Genomic DNA, 19,508 nt, shown 5'->3' with positions numbered 1-19,508 from the left:
AGTCTCGGTATCCTTTCTCATAAAACCATTGAAGTATAAAAACACCTTAGTTTTTCTTAATATTCGATTAAATTCCCTTTTGTAGATGCTAATTACACTTAGTCGTTGAATGTTGTTGAATATCTTGCTAATTATGTATAAGCAACATGCTATCATAATTTTCCTTACTTTCTTTTCCTGAAATCCCATCGCTGGGTTGTAAGTAGCCTATTTACAATGAAAGGAATAAAAAAGCCTTCCTGATATGCCGAATAACCTCCTCGACAAGTTGTATGCAGAAGCTATTTTGTTTAGGCTGGTAACATGGAAACGACGCCTCGAGGTTTGGGTGGGTAAGGGGAGGACGGCCTCGGGGAACGACACCTCGAGGTCCGAAGGGGTGCGGGGGTGGGGCAAGGCCTAGGGGAACGACGCGTCGAGGTTCGGGGGGGGGGGGGGAGGGCCTCAGGGAACGACGCCTCGAGGTATGAGGGGTGGGGGAGGGCCTCGGGGAACGACGCCTCGAGGCCCGGGGGTGAGGGAAGGGCCTTGGGGAACGGTGTCTCGAGGTCTGGGTGGTAGGGGAAGGGCCTCGGGGAACGGCGCCTCGAGGTCTTGGGGGTTCGGGGGAAGGGCCTCGGGGAACGGCGACTCGAAGTCTAGGGGGTTCGGGGGAAGGGCCTCAGGAAATGGCGACTCGAGGTCTAGGGGGTTCGGGTGGGGGGGGGGGGAGAGGGCCTCCAGGCAGGCGCCTCGTGGTCCGAGGGGTTCGGGAAAGAGGGTCTGGGTTGTGGGGGAAGGGCCTCGGGGAATGGCGCCTCGATGTCCAGGGGTGGATGAAGGGCCTAGGGGAACGACGCCTCGAGGTTTGGGGGGGTTCGGGAAGGGCCTTGGGGAATGGCGCCTCGAGGTCCAAGGGGTGGGGGAAGGGCCTCTGGGAACAGCGCCTCAGGTTCGGAGGGTTCTGGAAGGGCCTCAGGGAACGACGCCTTGAGGTCCGGGTGGGGGGTAGGAGGTGGGGGAAGGGCCTTGGGAACGGGCCCTCGAGGTTTGGGGGGTTCTGGAGGGTCGGCTGATGAAAATTTATATTCAAAAACATTGGTAAAAAAGTTAACTAGTTAATTCTCAAGATGCAAAATATGATAACTAGTTTGAGACGGATCGGAGGGAGTAATTTGTTTCCTTCTTATCCTCAATTTTGAAGTACTCCCTCCGTTCGATATTATTTGTCGTGATTTCTATTTTTAGAATCAAACTATAAAAACTTTGACTAACATTTTAAGATGTATTTTTTAAATCATATTAACATGCAAAAAATTACGTTTAATAGTACTTTTCATATAGTTTTAGAATATTTATTTTTTTGTTTAAAATATCGAATTAATGTGATCTAATTTAACTTTAAGAATTAGTCAAATTGACTTTTGAAAAGCACAACATAACAAACGATACGGACGGAGGGAGGGTTTACAAGGTATAATTATCATGTATTTACTATGTTAATTTGGAATATAAATTTGTAACTTTAGTTACATTATTAATGCATATCATATGAAATGTGATTTATAGAGCACTCCATCCTCTAATTTCCTATCAAATATCATAATTATTAATCTTGCAGCCCACTATGGAAAAGTACTAATGAGTTGTCTTAAATTGAATATTGACTTTTTTAAATATTAATTGTTGATTTTTCTAAGGAGGTTCCCTCTGAAATTCTTACTTGTTGAGTTGTTGTAAGGTTGTATATATGACATACATATTGGCATATGTTACATATATTTTATTTATTGATTTTTCATTCCGTGTTCAACTGTATCTTTCATGTTCAAGCTAATATATATTGACATCGTGTAAGTAGATAGATTTAGAGCATGGTGTACGAGTTTACGGAAATTCAATAACTTTTATGCAGATTCAGTATTTCCATTAAGTAATTCGTTAACTCAGAATCAATCATTATTGTAAATAAACTTGAATTCGTTATAAGAATTTATAAACTTCAAATCCTGAGTTCTTCTTTACGCGCAACACTATTTTGCTTTTATTTCTGAGGCTCATATCTGAAATAATGATTAAAAATGAAAAGATCTTATTTATTCCATCGCAACCTTTAATGATACGTCATCTTTTTCTTTCTGAGTTTGTACCAGAATGTTTACATACCACCAATAAATTTTAAGAAGTAATGAAAGTGATATTTTCCTTTCCCCATTAGACAACACAAGTGAAAATTAAAGTTCCCATTTTAAGAAGGCAACAATGAAAGGAGATGATCATACCTTTACCCTCATGTAGAGAACCTTTCGCTTTCTAAGGTTCTTTGCCGTCAAATCACCCCTCTCAAATATCTGTATTATGAGATTAAAGAAATACAGTGTGGTTGAATAATTATGCAAGCAGTTACTACTGACAGTATTAAGGTACTGCAAACTTTATTTTGTTACACACACTTCTTCTCTTTTCCTGTTTCCTCGGTATTATATTCATATATGTGTTTACATATATTCGCTTTTTTGCTTTAAATGGATACTAGGGGCCATTAAAGGGGGAAGCACTCCTTACTAGGAATTTCTCTGTTCCCAGAGCTCGAACTTGACGACTGCATGTGTGTATTTTGCTTCTGTTAAAGTGGACTTGTGTTAGCTATTTTTCTTGCATGGAATCTTTTTCTGCCTTCAAAATCCGTCTAGTATGTGTCTTGTGATTCGAATTGAACACATCTTGTAAAGTCCCACAAAATTTCTATATGTGTCATATATGTATTAGACAAGTCTAGTCTAACACTTTTAGCTTATTTAGTTGCATCAGAATGTATGATATAATGGACTGATGTTCTAAGCTTTATCCCTTAAGTGTATTTACTTATGACATGTGTTTGTTTGAATCTAGTGGTGTTATCAAATTTTTGAGTCTCATTAATTATGATAAAACATGAGTTCATAGTATAGGGTAAGTATCATTACATGAGCAGAAAAGGTTTTAGGTGAGTCTGAGGAGAGAACTAGTATGATAAAGGAAATTTTTTGCAAGTGCTTGTTGTTAAGCTTGAGAGTTTTATGGGTAGGTTCCTTGATGGGCAAACATTTGAAGGAAGTGGTTTAAGGTCCCTTTATTTACCTTGTTTTTCTTGATGTAAACGGGTTCAAGAAAATGAGATAAGCTTGAGGGTTTTGTAGTTAATGGATATTGCTAGATAGTAATGTAAGCGTGATGCTCAGGCATACAGAACTGTGGAGGATCCCATTTACACAAACAGTGTAAAATATCTCCTGGTGGACAGAGAAGATGCATCCATTTTCACATTTATAATGAACCTCTAGGTGCATCTGGCTAGACAGACACATCGGAAGCGTTGCACTCACCAATGTAGAGTTGGAAATACAGAGCTTAATTGACTTTCGCAAAGTACTGATAATAGCCTTTCGCAAAGTACTGATAATAGCCTTTAGTTACTGAGGCGGACTGAATGATTGAAAACTAGTTGAACCCTCCCAACTAAATAAACTGTGTTTCTTGTCTAATGCGGGTTGTGCTCAAATAGTAGGTTGATTTGGCTGGCATGTGTCTTGTATCCTTCCACTGCAAGTTCCTTTAAGCTGTTAAGTTTCTTATGCTAAGGTTGATGGTTTTATAGTTAACTGCTATTGTTAAGTTTAGCCAATAATCTATCTCTAACTATGATTTAATCAAAGATATTTTTATAGTTAACTGGTATTGTTAAGTTTAGCCAATAATGTATCTCTAACTTTAATTTAATCAAAGATATTTTTAGTATATAGATGAATGATCTTAATAAGCCTAACTTAGCAAATGACATAGCATGCCAAGCTAAGCAGGGACATCCAAATTTCAGTTTCCACGAACCGAAAACTTATACATGATTAAGTCACACCACCTGGATAGTGGCAATCAGAAAACTTCATTAAAAAAGAGGTGTTTCCTTTTTGATGTTTGGCTAATGCTCATGCTAAGCATTTTAAGCTTCTGTCTAGATTGACAAACTGATGAACACTTAGAGAGTTTTCGATGAAACGGATTATTCAAATGTTATCATTAGTAGTTAAATCATGCTAGATAATTGCTCAGTCACCTCTCAATTGTGAAAAAAGACGTCGACCAGTTGAATATGTCTTTAATCTAATTTACTAACTTGAAGACGCGAAAAAATTCATGTGCACCTCTTCGTTCATTTGGGAATTTTGTTCTTCAAAATTGAGTATATTTCAGCCGATGTGCCTTTTGCTCAATATAACTCCCCCTGTCAAAATGATTAACTCTAGTTAGTATCGCCGATTTGCGTAAGATTAGTCTGATAGACGTTTCAGTTAGGATGTTCAGGTAGCATTGCAAGTCATTCCTAGCATAGCTTTGCTGATACTGGCCCACGTAGGTTCATGGAAGATGAACATATAAGGATTGATGATCTGTCCGCACATCTTGGCTCTCTCGTGATGTTTCCGAAGCCCAGTGCTTTCTATGGGGCAACTGCTAGTTATTTGCATATCTTATTTGCCCTGTGCATTTTCAAAGGTAGAGCTTGTCTGACATTTAGTTTTATAGGTTTTGATGGTCATGGAGGACCAGAAGCTGCAGGTCATGTGAGAAAAAATTGTACTCAGATTATTATTTTCAGACACCAATTTTCCCAAGACTTCAGAAGTTGATGATGCATTTCTAGGATGCGCGGAGAGTTTTCTTAGGAAGGGTTTTCTCCTGGCTGACCTCGCTTTAGCCGAGGACTGCAATGTTTGCAGTTCTTCCGGAATCACTGCAAAACTGACAGCTCTTATGTTGGGAAGTAAGATCGTGATTCATTGTGATGCACCTATAAACAAGTAACGACTTCTCTGTCATGTAGAAAAATGGTTATGGTGTACTCACACGTAAGGGTGGCAGCGGAACCGGTATTTACCGGTTACCGGTCAGGTCCGGTACAGGTTAGTACCGGTATAGACCGGTTCTTTCCGGTTCCGGGACGGGTACCGGGACGGAAACCGTTATTTCCCGGTTCCGGAAATTACCGGTCCGGTCCGATCCGGCCTGGTTAATTTTTTTAAAAAAATATCTCCGTTAATAGCCGTTGGGTAACGGCTAGTGGACCCCCTACGGCTATTTGAGTAAAATTTCAGCCAATAGGAGTCCTTCCCCACCCTAAACTTTTTTAATACCCTAAAATTTTAAAAATTACACTTTAACCCATTTTTTAACTTATAAATACCCCTAAATTTCATTCTTTTAAATCACAAAATTATCTATTCATCTTTTACTTTCTCAATTCTCTACTCTATAATCTCTAATTCTATAATATATAATATCTTAAATTCCGGTGTTGCCTTATTTGGTCTTTGGAAATTAGGTTTGGAGCTTCAAAATTCAATTTTCAACTTTCCACGTTCGGCTTTCGGCGGTCATAAACGTCTACTTTTTTAAGTAGACGTTTCGGTACATTCGTTCCAACTTTTATTTTACATTTCATTTATATTTAAATAATTATTTATTTATTTTGTGATTTATTATTTGCATTACATTTTTCGTATTATATATAATCTCACGTTTAATTTTTTAATATGAATTTCGGTAAAAATATTGTTCAAAAAGGAAATGAAAAAAAAAGTGCATTAAAGCGTGTAAAAAATATTTGTAACTTTACATCCTCCGATAATGCAAAAACCGGTAGTTCTCCTAAATGAAAAACTAAAAAATCTAATATATTAAGAATAAATACGGATGATTATACACATGTTGATGATACAATTTTTAATATTGATAGTAATTCATGATTAGATCCTTATCATGAACATTTACAACGTCGCTTTGGTAATTTTGATGAGGATTTGCCTAGTGATAATGATAATGATAATGATATTGATAATTATACTGATACACCTACTTTTGATGATGATGATGATGAAACTGAGCAACCTATGGCTACTAATACTCCAGTCCCGCTCCCTTTCGTTGTCCTGCCCCTGTTCCCCCAGTACATCCTAGGCCTAAGGTAGAACGTGTTAAAAAATCGATTGTTTGGCAATTTATGACACAAAATGAAGATAAAACACAAGCTATTTGTAATAACAAACACATATTAAATCATAAAACAGTTGGTAAATCTGGTGGGACGGGACATTTGAGTAGTCATTTAATGTCTTGTTGTAAAAATGAATTTTTGCATACTAAAGTGGCAGCGGAAGCTAAAAAAGACAGTACCCCCATTTCTGAAAATGTAGGAGTAGGCGGCTCTAACATGGTACAAACACAATTAAATCCGTCTAATGTTTCTGGTTCTAGTTTATCACTTTCATATAGTAGAGAAAAAGATATTGAAGAACTAGCTAAAATGATATGTGTTATGGGTTTTCCATTTAATTTTGCTGAAAATCCCGATTTTATACGTTATATTCAAATTGTATATAATCCAAATTTTAAAGGTTTTGCTAGAAATACAATAAAAAAGGCTGTATTTGATTATCATGCACAATATTTTCAATATCTTCGTTGTTTATTTTATTATAATACTTGTAAAACAACGTTATTACTTCTGATATGGGTCGTAGTGTAAACGGTAACGATTATTTGATTGTTACTGCACATTCGATTGATGAAAATTGATATATGCAAAAACGAATTTTAGGTTATAAATAATGTCAAATGTAAAAAACCGGTAGTTATATTGCTCAAACTATTTTAGATATTTTACAAAGTTATGGAATATGTGATAAAATAACTAGTATAACCTTCGATAATGCTTCAAGTAATAATGCTGTTGTTGAATACTTAAAACCTACACTTTGTCCTTTCTATGGTGATAATTATCATATTAGGTATACTGCACATATATATAATTTGATGGTTAGAGATGGTGTACATATGTATGATAACGGATGTACGAAAGTTGAAAATGCATGTCATTTTATATTTAAATGTCAAGTTAAGTCTAGACGTAAAGTTTTCAAAATCGCTGTTTTGAAAATAATCTTCCACCTAGAAAAATTCCAAAAAACAGTGGCTACTGGATGGAATACTTTATATGAAATGTTTGTAGTCGCTTATGAATATTGAATACCCTTACAATTGGTTTGGAATGCTCATAATTCTGATATGACATATAGAATAGATGATAATGATTGACGTGATATAAATGAACTTATAGATTTCCTAAAAGTCTTTTACTTAACTACAAAAAGAATATCTGTATTTTATAGTGCATCAATTTGAACTGCATGTTTGTTAAACCCTAAGTATAAAGATGTAGGTGCATCAAAAATGATTGAAAAAATGTATTTTAACTTAGATATTAATGATGTATTTGAAGAAATTCCTAGTTGCAACAAGTTAAAGATAGCATAAAAATTAAAGCTAGAAAGTAATATTAACTAGCAACTTGAATGTTGTGCTTCTTTCAACTTCCATGAATGAAGTATACAAATGTAAATACTAGGGCCTCTTAATCGAACCACATTTTGATAGCAAAAGGAATGAACTTCAATTAATATGTGAAAAATCACACCAGTAAAAGTGATTAGTTGATAAGCATCAAGGACATTACAACATACATATGTCCAACATAACCAAATCTGATTTTACAAGAATTGTTTAGCTAGGATGCAACATAGACTAGAAGTACCAAAAGGACAAATCAGATCGATTCATCAGGAATTCTTTGCACCACCTTTAAAACACCGATGTTGTCTCAACTGCTTGTTCCTTTTACGTCTTTTTCTTTTCCATTTCAATCCTTTTATGCTCGAAATATATCTATCTTTGTACTGCTCTGTTCCAACACAATAAAAATATAACATTCAGCACATTGTGATATAATCAATACTCAAAAGACATTAAAGCTACACACTAAAATTTGAGACAAATAATTGTAAATAATGTATGTACTTTTGGTGAACATCAATTATCCTAAATGAAGAAAAAATCTTACCAACATTCAATTAATCCAAACATAAATAATGAGTAAGTATTGAATGCTTCTTATAATTTCCTTATTTCAAGACGCGTGTAAATAAATGTAATCACAGAATAATGCAACATCAATCTTACTTCTAATTTAAGCATGTCTAATACAAATTCATACCGCCATTTACAACATAATCTTCCTCTAGTGATCTTGGGATCTAGTTATCCAGCTTTGCACTTTCTGTTGCTTCCTCCGGACGTTGCTCCAAGTACCTGGGAAGAAAGACTAGCTATTAAGCAACATAAAATGCAAATGATGTACATATTCCTTATTAACACTGCACGCAATTTAAATCAATCAAAGAAAGCATTAGGAAAAGAAACACATTCCGTAAAGCAGGTTTAACTTGATAATATGAACATACTTTTCAACTTCAGTTATGGAACGAAGCTGCTGATAAGATGGCGATATATAATACCTGTAAATCATGAAAAGAAAATAATTAAGAACTACGACATTTATTTTGCATATTAATGCCAAGGGTCCTAGCTAACAAGGAAGGCATCAATATATAATTATTCTACGTATTAACAGTAAAATGAATAGTGAAAAAGATGCAGGACATACACATCAGCAATTCTGGTGTCTCTTTTTGTTTTGAATATTATACGATGTTCCCACCCCAAAGGAGTCTGAGGAATATTAGGCGCACCAAATGCCCACTTGAGTCCGATTTTCTCTTCAGTGACATCATATGGATCATCACATTTTTTATTAGAATGCCATTCACGAGTTGTTTCACAAAAGAAGGGCCGTTCCAAAATGTGTTCTCTTATTTCTTCATACTTTTCATTTGTAGGTATGTACCTCCATTTGAAACATCTTGCACACTCCATAACCAATGCCCCTGGAGAATTCGAACTATGACTAACATTTTGATCCATACAGCCAACTCTTAATGGAATGGGACAATCTGAAGAAACTAAATACAACTTGTCTTATTAGGGAACTCAAAAAGGTAAGTACAACAGAAATAATGTGTTAATCCTATTTAACCATAGATGTTGATCATGTTCTCATCTTAAAAGCAAAACCTATTTGATAGAATGTATGCCTTCACTTAATAAGTAATGGACCAGGTCCTTTACTTCACTTCAGAAAAAATACCAGAAAGTTAAATGCAGTAAAATCAATACAATGATTTTACGTGGAAACCTCCTTGCTTAAGGGAGTAAAACCACGACCTGTCTCACAGGATTTTCAATCGTTTTCACTAATCTTCAAAAGCAAAAGCGAAACACGATTACACCAAACGTAAGAAAGAGTTATCAATCTTACCGTTAAGCAATAGTCCTCTATTGCTCAACAAGCCTAAGTAGAAAAACAATCTACCCACTAAGCTATCCCACCTGGACAACCTAGACTTCTAACACAACACGCCAATTCCTTTATAGAGTTAGGAGTGGTTTACAATTTAAGAACAAGAGAATAAATTCCTAAACAACTAGACGAAAATCTCCAGATGTTGCTGTTGTCCTTGGAATAATTCTGCCTTTGCTTTGTGTAGCCTTTGCAAGAGTTCTTGAAAAGTTTTTTATCAAGTTGCAAAAATTAATTGACAAATGTTTAGTAAAGTGCCTTTTATATGGGCAAGTCACTTTCCTAAACTTCTTTGCCATTGGATGGAAAGGTCACACTTTTCTGACGCCATCGGGAAGTGTGCACCTACTTTCTGTACCGTCTCCAGCTGGCAGTCGACTGGCTCATTATCATGAGAGCCTGGTACCTCTACTAGGTCCCTGAGTTTGTTTCATCTACAATACTTCAAACAAGACACGTGCAATACTCAAGTAAAAAATCCGGTACCTTTATGAGGTCCCTAAGTTTGTCAAATCATCAAAACTACAAATAACATTTTCCCCCTTTTTCATGATGACAAACAATGATATGATCTGACATCTTCACCAAAATTGTTCCCCCTGACAGTGCATTCCCCCTTACTGTATATTCCCCCTTATTTAGGTACTAACAAATTACTTCCCCCTTATTTAGCTACTAACAGTTTTAGCTACTAACAGTTTACTTCCCCCTTTTGGCATCATAAAAAGGATATGCAGTAAACCATTGAGTCAACATAAATACTGAGCAAGATCAGAGCGAATAAGCAATCAAACAGTAGAGGAAGAGCAATCGCAAAAGAACATAGAAAGAACAGCAAAGGAATAAAGTAACCAACATGCCATTATAACATAAATACATTAAAGACAAACTAAAAATCCATCAACACGATGATCAGCCACACAAAAAAAAATGACACAGGGAAGGATTGATTGACAATTTAGGAAGAGGGGGGAGTTTGAGATAGGGACTGGATAATAAGAGTGAGTCGTGCATTGGCAGCATCATTATCCTTGATGGCCTTTTCTTGCAGGCAGTTATCTTCGCCTTCAACTCATTGTTCTCTTTCTCCAGAGCTTGTACAACTGAAGAACCAGGTCCCTCACTCTGTGCAGTAAGCAGCTCTGCTTTGAGTACAACAATTTCAGCCTCTTTACTACTCAACCGCACAGTGAGTTCTTCAATCTCATGTTTAAGCTGATCCAGGTCCTCAAGAAGTTGAGCCATCTTGCTTTTTGGTAAGCCTCTGCCTTCAATACATTCACATTCAAACAAGGTATGCTTAGAGATAGTTTGTTTAACTGTCCCCACCTTTCCAACACCAAGAGGAATCTTAAAGTGCTTTAATACTTCAGTGAGAAAGTATCCATACCCCATTCCATGTACTCCTTTCCTCTCAATAACTGTTTTGTGAATGTGTTCAATCATGAGACTAGGAAGGCTCAGAGCCTCAAAGCTGCACAACATCTCCATTACGTACAAGTCAGCAGCAGTAGCAAGTGTTCTCTTTTCTGTGCGAGGAAGAACCACCTTGTTGACGAACTCGAAGACCAGCTGATACTCACTCTTCATAATTTTCTTATAGATCCCAGCAACCTTAGTTGTGGGAGTCTTAGAAATCATGGAGGCAAATTCTGAAGAGCAAGTTTTGTTCAGCACGGACCGGGTCCCCTCTGTAGGCACTCTGAGGATTCTGCCCAACACCACCTCATTCAAAGAAATAGCAATATTGTTCACACGTGTGAGGAGACTCCCATCTTCCATGAATTGAACATTGTAATAGAATTCACGAACCTCTTCTTCATGGAGGATGGGGGATTTCTTGTTGAACAGGTGCAGCCAAGATTGGATCTCCACCATGTCATGCAGAGAATCCATGCCCGGAAGAGTAATAATCCCGATATCAAACACTCTTCCAGCGAGAACTGCTTGTTTCCTCAGACTGTCAACTACTTCCTGCAAGTTGACATTCTCAACTTTCCTGGCTTGAGGACCAGATCTCTGTGTCCGCTTTCTCTTTTTCTCAGATCTCTTCTCTTTTGACTGTGACTTTCCAACCTTCTTTGTAACCCTTTCCCTTTTCTTTTCTGACTTCTTCTTGTTATTTTTCTTTTCAACCTCTTCTCCAGACAACTCAACCAATTTTTCTTTAGGTATCCTAAAATTTGATACCTTGAAGGTTCATGCACTTCTGACTACGGCAGCAGAGCGTGCGCTTGCTTTCAAGGCATCTACCATCAATTTTTGTGCAGCAGACCTTGTATTAGGTCATCTCCTTCACGACCTTTTCTTTCCCTTTTTGACTCTCAACCTTCCATTTTAATGGTACTTCCTCACTTGCAAATTCAGATGAAGAGGAAGAAGAGTACCGCCCCAAATCGGGGGTTTTATCGAAAATAGGTTGAGAAGGCCTGACCTCTTCTCCTTCCAGGACATCAGTGTTTTCTGCTCTGGCCTCTTCTCGCATCATTGCTAGACTTTCAATCACGAGTTCCTCACTCGCTGCCAGAATATTAGACTCGGAAGCCCTATGTTTTGGTAGATCTCCTTCAAACATGTTGTCAGGCAACATGTCTTCACATGGACCAGGTCCAGTGGGCACTGCAGAAGTGTTTAGATCTACGGAGAAGAAAGGGTTATCAGGAGTATTTTGTGGAGGACTGGGTGGGGGAGGAAGTATGGCTTGAGCAGTTGTTGGAGAATAGAATGCAAGGGGCTCAATTTCACTAAGGGCATTCAACATTTTCTTAGAAGAAGATAAAGAGGAAGACATGTTTGTGATACTGGAAGGTTTTATTGAAAAGCAAAAAGGGGAAGAAGAGGATATATTTTGCCTTTGAATTTGATAAGCCTTTTGATAAAAAGAGAGAGATAAAGTTAAGAGACAGATGAGAGTTCCAAAAAGAAAAAGGCCTTTTTAAAAGAAGTGAAAGGGTGCCAGATCCTTGATTAGATGCGTCATTTGAGGGAGAAACGATTGGACTGATCGGTCAGAGTAACCGATGACTGACACATGGCATTTTCAACGGTCAAATTTTTAGTTTAAATTTAATGTAAAAATGCTAACCTGGACAGGTACCAGGTACCATGATAGAGTTTGACTTCATTCCTGAATTGTTCTAGTCTCTTCTTTTGCTGAGCAGGTTCCTATTGAGAGTATACCTACGAAAGATACAAAAGTGATCTTGTTCAGATATTTAAAATTCACACAAAGGATACCTGCACTGCAATTCTAACCATCAAAAGAGTTTTACTGTTAGAGGCTAAAAGCATCACTTGGAGATTAACATCCCCAACTTTAATCGATTTCTCTTAAATTGATCCTTGCTCAGAGCCTTGGTAAAGATGTCTGCAATCTGTTCCTCCGTTGGACAGTATGTGAGCACAATATTACCCTTCTCAACATGATCTCTCAAAAAATGATGTCTGACATCAATGTGCTTTGTTCTCTTATGATGAACTGGGTTCTTTCCAATACTCACAGCACAAGTGTTATCACACATGAGAGGAATTGCTTTGATGTGGATTCCAAAATCTTCTAAGTGTTGCCTGATCCACATCAATTGAGAACAACAGGCTGCAGCAACTACATATTCAGCTTCAGCAGTTGAAAGAGCTACAGAGTTCTGCTTCTTGGTGCCCCAATAGATAAGTGATGATCCCAGGAAATGAGCCATTCCAGAGGTGCTCTTCTTGTCAACTTGATAACCTGCAAAATCAGCATCTGCAAAACCAACCAGATCAAAAGTATCACCTGCAGGATAAAAGAGAACCAGGTCCCCTGTTTTCTTCAAGTATCTAAGAATACGTTTTGCAGCCTTCAGGTGTGAATCACGAGGACATGCTTGAAACCTGACACACATTCCAACGCTATACACAATATCAGGCCTGCTAGTAGTCAGATATAGCAAGGAGCCAATGATTCCTCTATACATTGTCTGATTCACAAGGGGATCAGATTCTTCTACTATCATCTTGGAATTTGTTATCATAGGAGTGTCAATAGGTTTGGAATCAAACATATTGAATTTCTTTAGATCTCTTTGATGTACTTCTCCTGGCATATTGAAATTCCATTTGATGATTGCTTGATTTGCAGCCCCAGGAAGAATGTCAACTCACCCATCATACTCATTTCAAACTCCCTTCACATCAGTGATGAGAATTCTTCAAAGAGATGTTCTAAAGTAGGTCCAAAAATTATGTCATCCACATAAACTTGAATGATAAGCAATTCTTGTTCTCTTTTTAGTAAGAACAAAGTATTGTCTATCTTGCCTCTTTTGAAACCATTCTTCAGCAGAAACTTTGACAACCTTTCATACCATGCTCTTGGAGCTTGTTTCAGACCATATAGTGCCTTATTCAATCTAATCACATGATTTGGTAGCTCTGTATCTTCAAAACCAGGAGGTTGCTTGACATACACGTTCTCTTTGAGATCTCCATTCAGAAATGCACTCTTCACATCCATTTGATACAGCTTGAATCCCATAAAAGCAGCAAAAGCTATTAAAATTCTAATAGCTTCCATTCTGGCAACAGGTGCAAAAGTTTCATCATAGTCAATTCCTTCTTCTTGATTGTATCCTTGCACCACCAGCCTGGATTTATTCTAGTAATAACTCCATTTTCATCAAGTTTGTTTCTGAATACCCACCTGGTTCCTATTATTGTTCTGCCTTCAGGTCGAGGAACCAGGTACCATACCTTACTTCTTTCAAACTGATGAAGTTCTTCTTGCATAGAATTGATCCAGTCTGCATCACCTAATGCTTCTTTAACATTCTTAGGCTCGATGAATGATATGAATGCTGAGAATGCAACTAGATTTCTTTTTTTTATCTAGTTTGAATTCCAGAATTCAAGGGAGAAATGAGATTATCAAGAGGATGTGATGAACCATGCTTCCATCCAGACCTTGCAGCAGACTGATTTGGCAGATCATCATGATCTTTTTCATCAGGAGTGACATCATCTTTTGGGGAGTCTGATGTACTCTGGTTGGAGTTTTGAGTAGTACCAGGTTCCCTATCATCCTGTTCAACCTCAGCATCCTCTTCAGGTAGACTGTGATTCTGATCATCACAATCATTTTTCAGTTGTTGATCTGCATCAGTTTCAGCACCTTCAATCTCTTTGGATTTTAGCATTTTGAGCACATCATCATCATCATCATCATTTGATCCATCATTCTTCAAGCTTCCATTTTCATCAAAAATAACATGAATGCTTTCTTCAATGCATTGTGTTCGTTTGTTGAATATTCTGTAGGCTTTGCTGGATGAAGAATATCCAACAAATACTCCTTTATCACTTCTGGGATCAAATTTTACCAGATCATCCTTCCCATTATTCAGCACAAAACATCTACATTCAAAAGCTCTAAGATAGTTCAGCATTGGCTTCTTGTTGTTGAGCAGTTCGTATGGAGTCTTATTCAACACAGCTCTTATTAGACACCTGTTGGTAAAATGACATGCTGTGTTAACAGCTTCAACCCAGAAACTTTGAGGAAGATTTGATTCAATAATCATAGTTCTGGCAATGTTCACCAAGGTTCTGTTCTTTCTCTCCACTACTCCATTTTGTTGAGGAGTTATTGGAGCAGAGAAGTTGTGGCTTGTACTATTTTCCATACAGAATCTATCCAGTGTTGAGTTTTCAAACTCTGTCCCATGATCAGATCTAATGCTGCAAACAACGTGATTCAATTTGGTTTGAATCATTTTGAAGAATACCACCAGCTCATCAGCTGTATCTGCCTTTGATCTCAAGAATCTCGTCCAGGTGTATCTTGAATAGTCATCAACAATCACCAAAATGTACTTCTTGCCATTCTGCTTTGAACCTTCAAGGGTCCACAAAGGTCCATATGAAGCAGCTCTAAGGTTTTTGATGATGTTACCTGATTCTTGGGCTTGAATAATGATCTGATTTGCTTTCCTTTAACACAAGCTTCACATATTTTATTTTCAGCAAACTTCATTTTGGGCAACCCTCGGACCAGGTCCTTTGAAATCAACTTATTCAATAAAGATGAACTCACATGTCCCAGCCTACGATGCCGGAGATCAACATTTTCATTTTGAGCACTGAGACATGTTAAGTCATCTCCATGAGAGATTTCCAAGTTTGCCACATACATATTTTTACTTCTGTGTGCAGTGAGAATTACCTTGTTTGTAGTTAAACTCACCACAGTGCATTTCTCAGAAGTAAACTTGACTTCATTTCCTTTGTCACAGATTTGTGACACACTTAGCAAGTTGTACTTCAACCCTTCCACATGGTAAACATTGTAAATTGAATCTTCAAGAGATCTTCCTACTTTGCCAACTCCCAAAATGTACCCCTTCTTGCCATCACCAAATGAGACACCTCCTCCTTGGAGGGTCTTGAGTGAGAGGAAGTTCTTTACATCACCATTCATATGTTTAGAGCAGTCACTATCCATATACCAACATTGACTGCTGCTCCTCTCACTCACCTGCACCAAAAATCACTTGTTAAGCTTGGGAACTCATTTCAGCTTGAGTTCCCAATAGGCAGACAAAGGAGTGATCAGATTGTACTTGGTCTAATATGGTAGACTTTGAAGCTTTCTAACAAAAGACATAGCAGCAGGAACATATTTTTTCTTTGAAAATCTGTGAGTTGAGACAGGCTTTGTAGGACCAGGTCTCTCTTTTGGTACATTTTTTCTTTCAGCATAATTAGAGTATCTTTCACACGAGTTTCTCCAGCTAACACACTCATTCTTCAAATGTCCGTTCTTACCACAATGAAGACACAACAGATTGTCAGACACAAACACATACTTACTGTGAGGATTATAAGGAGGACTTATGTTCAGACTTCCTAGTCCTTTCTTATTGAAATTACTCTAATTTGTCACATTAGACAACAACTTTCAGGATTTGGTCCACTTAATAGAATTTTCAAGTTCTTCCTTAAGTTTCACAATATCCTATTCTAATTTGTTACTCTTTTCAAGTGACAGACTAAGATTTTTCTCAGAGTTATTCAATTTTTCTTGAATTTCAGCTTGCAGACTAATTGACTTTCCATTCAGCTTTTCAGCTTCTTCAGTAATCTGACACAACTGGTTCTTAAGATCAGAGTTATTTAACTCTAGAGACACCATTCTTGACATTGTGTCTTCAAATTGACCTTTGTTTTCAGTTAAAATTTCAAGTTCAGCATTCATGGTATCTCTTTCAGATGTTAACTCTATCACAGAATCTAGCATGACTTTTGCCAAGGTTCTCAATTTTTTAAGAGAATATTTATCCAAGTCATTTTTCATGTCAAGAAGAGTTACCTGATTGTCCTCTTCTTCATTTTCTGTGTGTGCCATAAGAGCAAACATTTCATTAAAGACAGTTTCCTCCTCATGCACAGCAACCATAGACACATCTTTTGGCTTATCAGGATCTTCTGAATCACTTGAAGAATCCCCTCATGCAGCAAGAGCCCTTTTGACAACCATATCAGCAGCAGCTTTACGATCTCTGTCACCAGGTACCAGGTCCCTTTTGTTTTCTTAGTCACCCCTATGTTTTTGATGTTCCTTGTTTTCATTCTTGAGCAAAGGACACTATCTGATGAAGTGCCCAAATTTTCCACACTTGTAGCAAGAATCACCTTGAGCAGCATTTCGAGTCCCATTTGTTCCTTTTTTTATAAATTTTGTTTTTTCTCACAACTTTTTGAAATCTACTGATGAGATATGCCATATCATCATCACCACTTGAATCTTCATATGATTTATACTTCAACATCAATGACTTGTCCTTCTTGGCTTCCTTTTTAGACAAATCATAGTTTCGATTCATCTCATGTGTTTTAAGATTACCAATCAAGGCATCCATAGTCAGCACCTTCAAGTCCTTGGCTTCTGTAATGGCATCAACTTTGCTCTCCCAAGACTTTGGAAGAATTCGAAGCACTTTCCTGACTTGTTTGGTCATGCTTATAGGTTCACCCAGACTTCGCAGCTCATTTGTAATGGAAGACAACTTGGTGAACATGTCATGTATTGTTTCTCCTTCCTTCATTTTGAAGTTCTCATATTGTGAGGTGAGCATGTCAATCTTAGATTCTTTGACTTGTTCAGTTCCTTCATGTGCAGTCAACAAGCAATCCCAAATTTCTTTAGCAGACTCACAGGCTGACACTCTGTTGTACTCATCAGGTCCTATCCCACAGACCAGAAGAGTTTTAGCTTTGAAACCCTTTTCAATCTTTTTCCTGTCAGCATCATCATATTTCTGCCTGGGCTTTGGAACAGTAATGGTCTTTTCGCCATCCTTTTCTTCCATCATTGGAACAAAGGGTCCATCTAGTATAATATCCCACTCGCTATCTTCAACCATGAGGTAATCGTGCATTCTAACTTTCCACCAACTGTAGAAATGTCCATTGAAACGAGGAGGTCTGTGTGATGACTGACCTTCTTCGAGGTTAAGTGGAGCTGCCATTCTAGAACACAATCACTTCCTTGGTGTTAACCAAATAGGTACTTCCTGCTCTGATACCACTTGATAGAATGTATGCCTTCACTTAATAAGTAATGGACCAGGTCCCTTACTTCACTTCAGAAAAAATACCAGAAAGTTAAATGCAGTAATATCAACACAATGATTTTACGTGGAAACCTCCTTGCTTAAGGGAGTAAAACCACGACCTGTCTCACAGGATTTTCAATCGTTTTCACTAATCTTCAAAAGCAAAAGCGAAACACGATTACACCAAATGTAAGAAAGAGTTATCAATCTTACCGTTAAGCAATAGTCCTCTATTGCTCAACAAGACTAAGTAGAAAAACAATCTACCCACTAAGCTATTCCACCTGGACAACCTAAACTTCTAACACAACACGCCAATTCCTTTATAGAGTTAGGAGTGGTTTACAATTTAAGAACAAGAGAATAAATTCCTAAACAACTAGACGAAAATCTCCAGATGTTGCTGTTGTCCTTGGAATAATTCTCCCTTTGCAAGAGTTCTTGAAAAGTTTTTTATCAAGTTGCAAAAACTAATTGACAAATGTTTATAAAAGTGCCTTTTATACGGGCAAGTCACTTTCCTAAACTTCTTTGCCATTGGCTGGAAAGGTCACACTTTTCTGACGCCATCGGGAAGTGTGCACCTACTTTCTGTACCGTCTCCAGCTGGCAGTCGACTGACTCATCATCATGAGAGCCTGGTACCTCTACTAGGTCCCTGAGTTTGTTTCATCTGCAATACTTCAAACAAGACACGTGCAATACTTAAGTAAAAAACCCGGTACCTTTATGAGGTCCCTAAGTTTGTCAAATCATCAAAACTACAAATAACACTATTGTTTGATATACATATTTAAGACCTAATCGATTGAAAGATAACCCCTTATAACTGTTAGCAAAAATATTGCATTTAATGTCAAGTGAATGATATAAAAATACACACAAAAACATGATAGTCATCAAGAGAAGACGATGCAATCTCTGCATCAACTTATTTTGGCGAAAGAAAGAGAAGTAAATCTACTCAAATGTAAATGTTCTCAAAACCTAATAACACATTCATGAATGTTGTTAAACCTGGGTTTCTAAGATAATAATAATAATAATAATAACTTTGAAGAACTTGGATAGAAACAACAACTTTGATTAATTTGGTAAGAAATTAACAACAAAGTTTAAAAACAAACTAGAAACTCAAAACCAGTAAAGAAATATAATCTCAAACAAATTAGAAATATTATTATACAAAACATTTTTCTCAAATAAGAAACAGTGTGTCCTTAAGAGAATTTTTTGTACCCGAGGTTAATGGAATTTTCCTTACAGAGTAGACGATCTTACTCACCAGTGTATCGATACCTAAAATTACGGTGTTAACGAACCACTCAATAGTAGTAAATTATACTTAGAATACTAGATTTAGTAGTAGAAGTATAAGTCCAGAAATTCATTGTTGAAAAATTAGAGGAAAAACCCTGTATTTATAGACAACAGAGGGTAGTTTAAACAAGTGTTTATTGTACCACATAAGAAAGGTCACAACCCTTTGGAAAAATTACAACCTTATGAAAAAGTTGCAACTTTTTATGAAAGTTACACTTTTTCATAAAATTTACAATTCTTCATGAAAGTCCCAACTTTTCATTAAAGTCATAACTTTTCATAAAAGTCGTAACATTTCATTAAACTCACAAATTTTCATAAAAGTCGCA

At 37.1% G+C, this 19,508-nt stretch overlaps 1 protein-coding gene and 1 long non-coding RNA gene across 2 annotated transcripts; both read right to left on the bottom strand.

The window, feature by feature from the left end:
* Positions 1 to 7,351: 7,351 nt before the first annotated feature.
* Positions 7,352 to 8,078, bottom strand: LOC138349042 (uncharacterized). The gene is made up of 2 exons (XR_011221574.1): positions 7,913 to 8,078; positions 7,352 to 7,753 (listed from the first exon to the last, which is right to left on the bottom strand). It is a non-coding gene; the product is annotated as an uncharacterized lncRNA (long non-coding RNA).
* An 8,178-nt stretch (positions 8,079 to 16,256) lies between these two features.
* LOC138347181 (sporulation-specific protein 15-like) lies at positions 16,257 to 17,769 on the bottom strand. The gene is made up of 2 exons (XM_069294821.1): positions 17,010 to 17,769; positions 16,257 to 16,747 (listed from the first exon to the last, which is right to left on the bottom strand). Exons 1-2 carry the CDS (start codon positions 17,767 to 17,769, stop codon positions 16,257 to 16,259), a joined length of 1,251 nt encoding a protein of 416 aa, XP_069150922.1.
* Positions 17,770 to 19,508: the final 1,739 nt, after the last annotated feature.

The sequence above is a fragment of the Solanum lycopersicum genome, chromosome 1 (genome assembly GCF_036512215.1).
Source record: "Solanum lycopersicum chromosome 1, SLM_r2.1".
In the NCBI taxonomy this organism is placed as follows: Eukaryota; Viridiplantae; Streptophyta; class Magnoliopsida; order Solanales; family Solanaceae; genus Solanum; species Solanum lycopersicum.
Note: the sequence above shows the minus strand (reverse complement) of the source record. Positions and strands in the feature narration are given on the sequence as shown.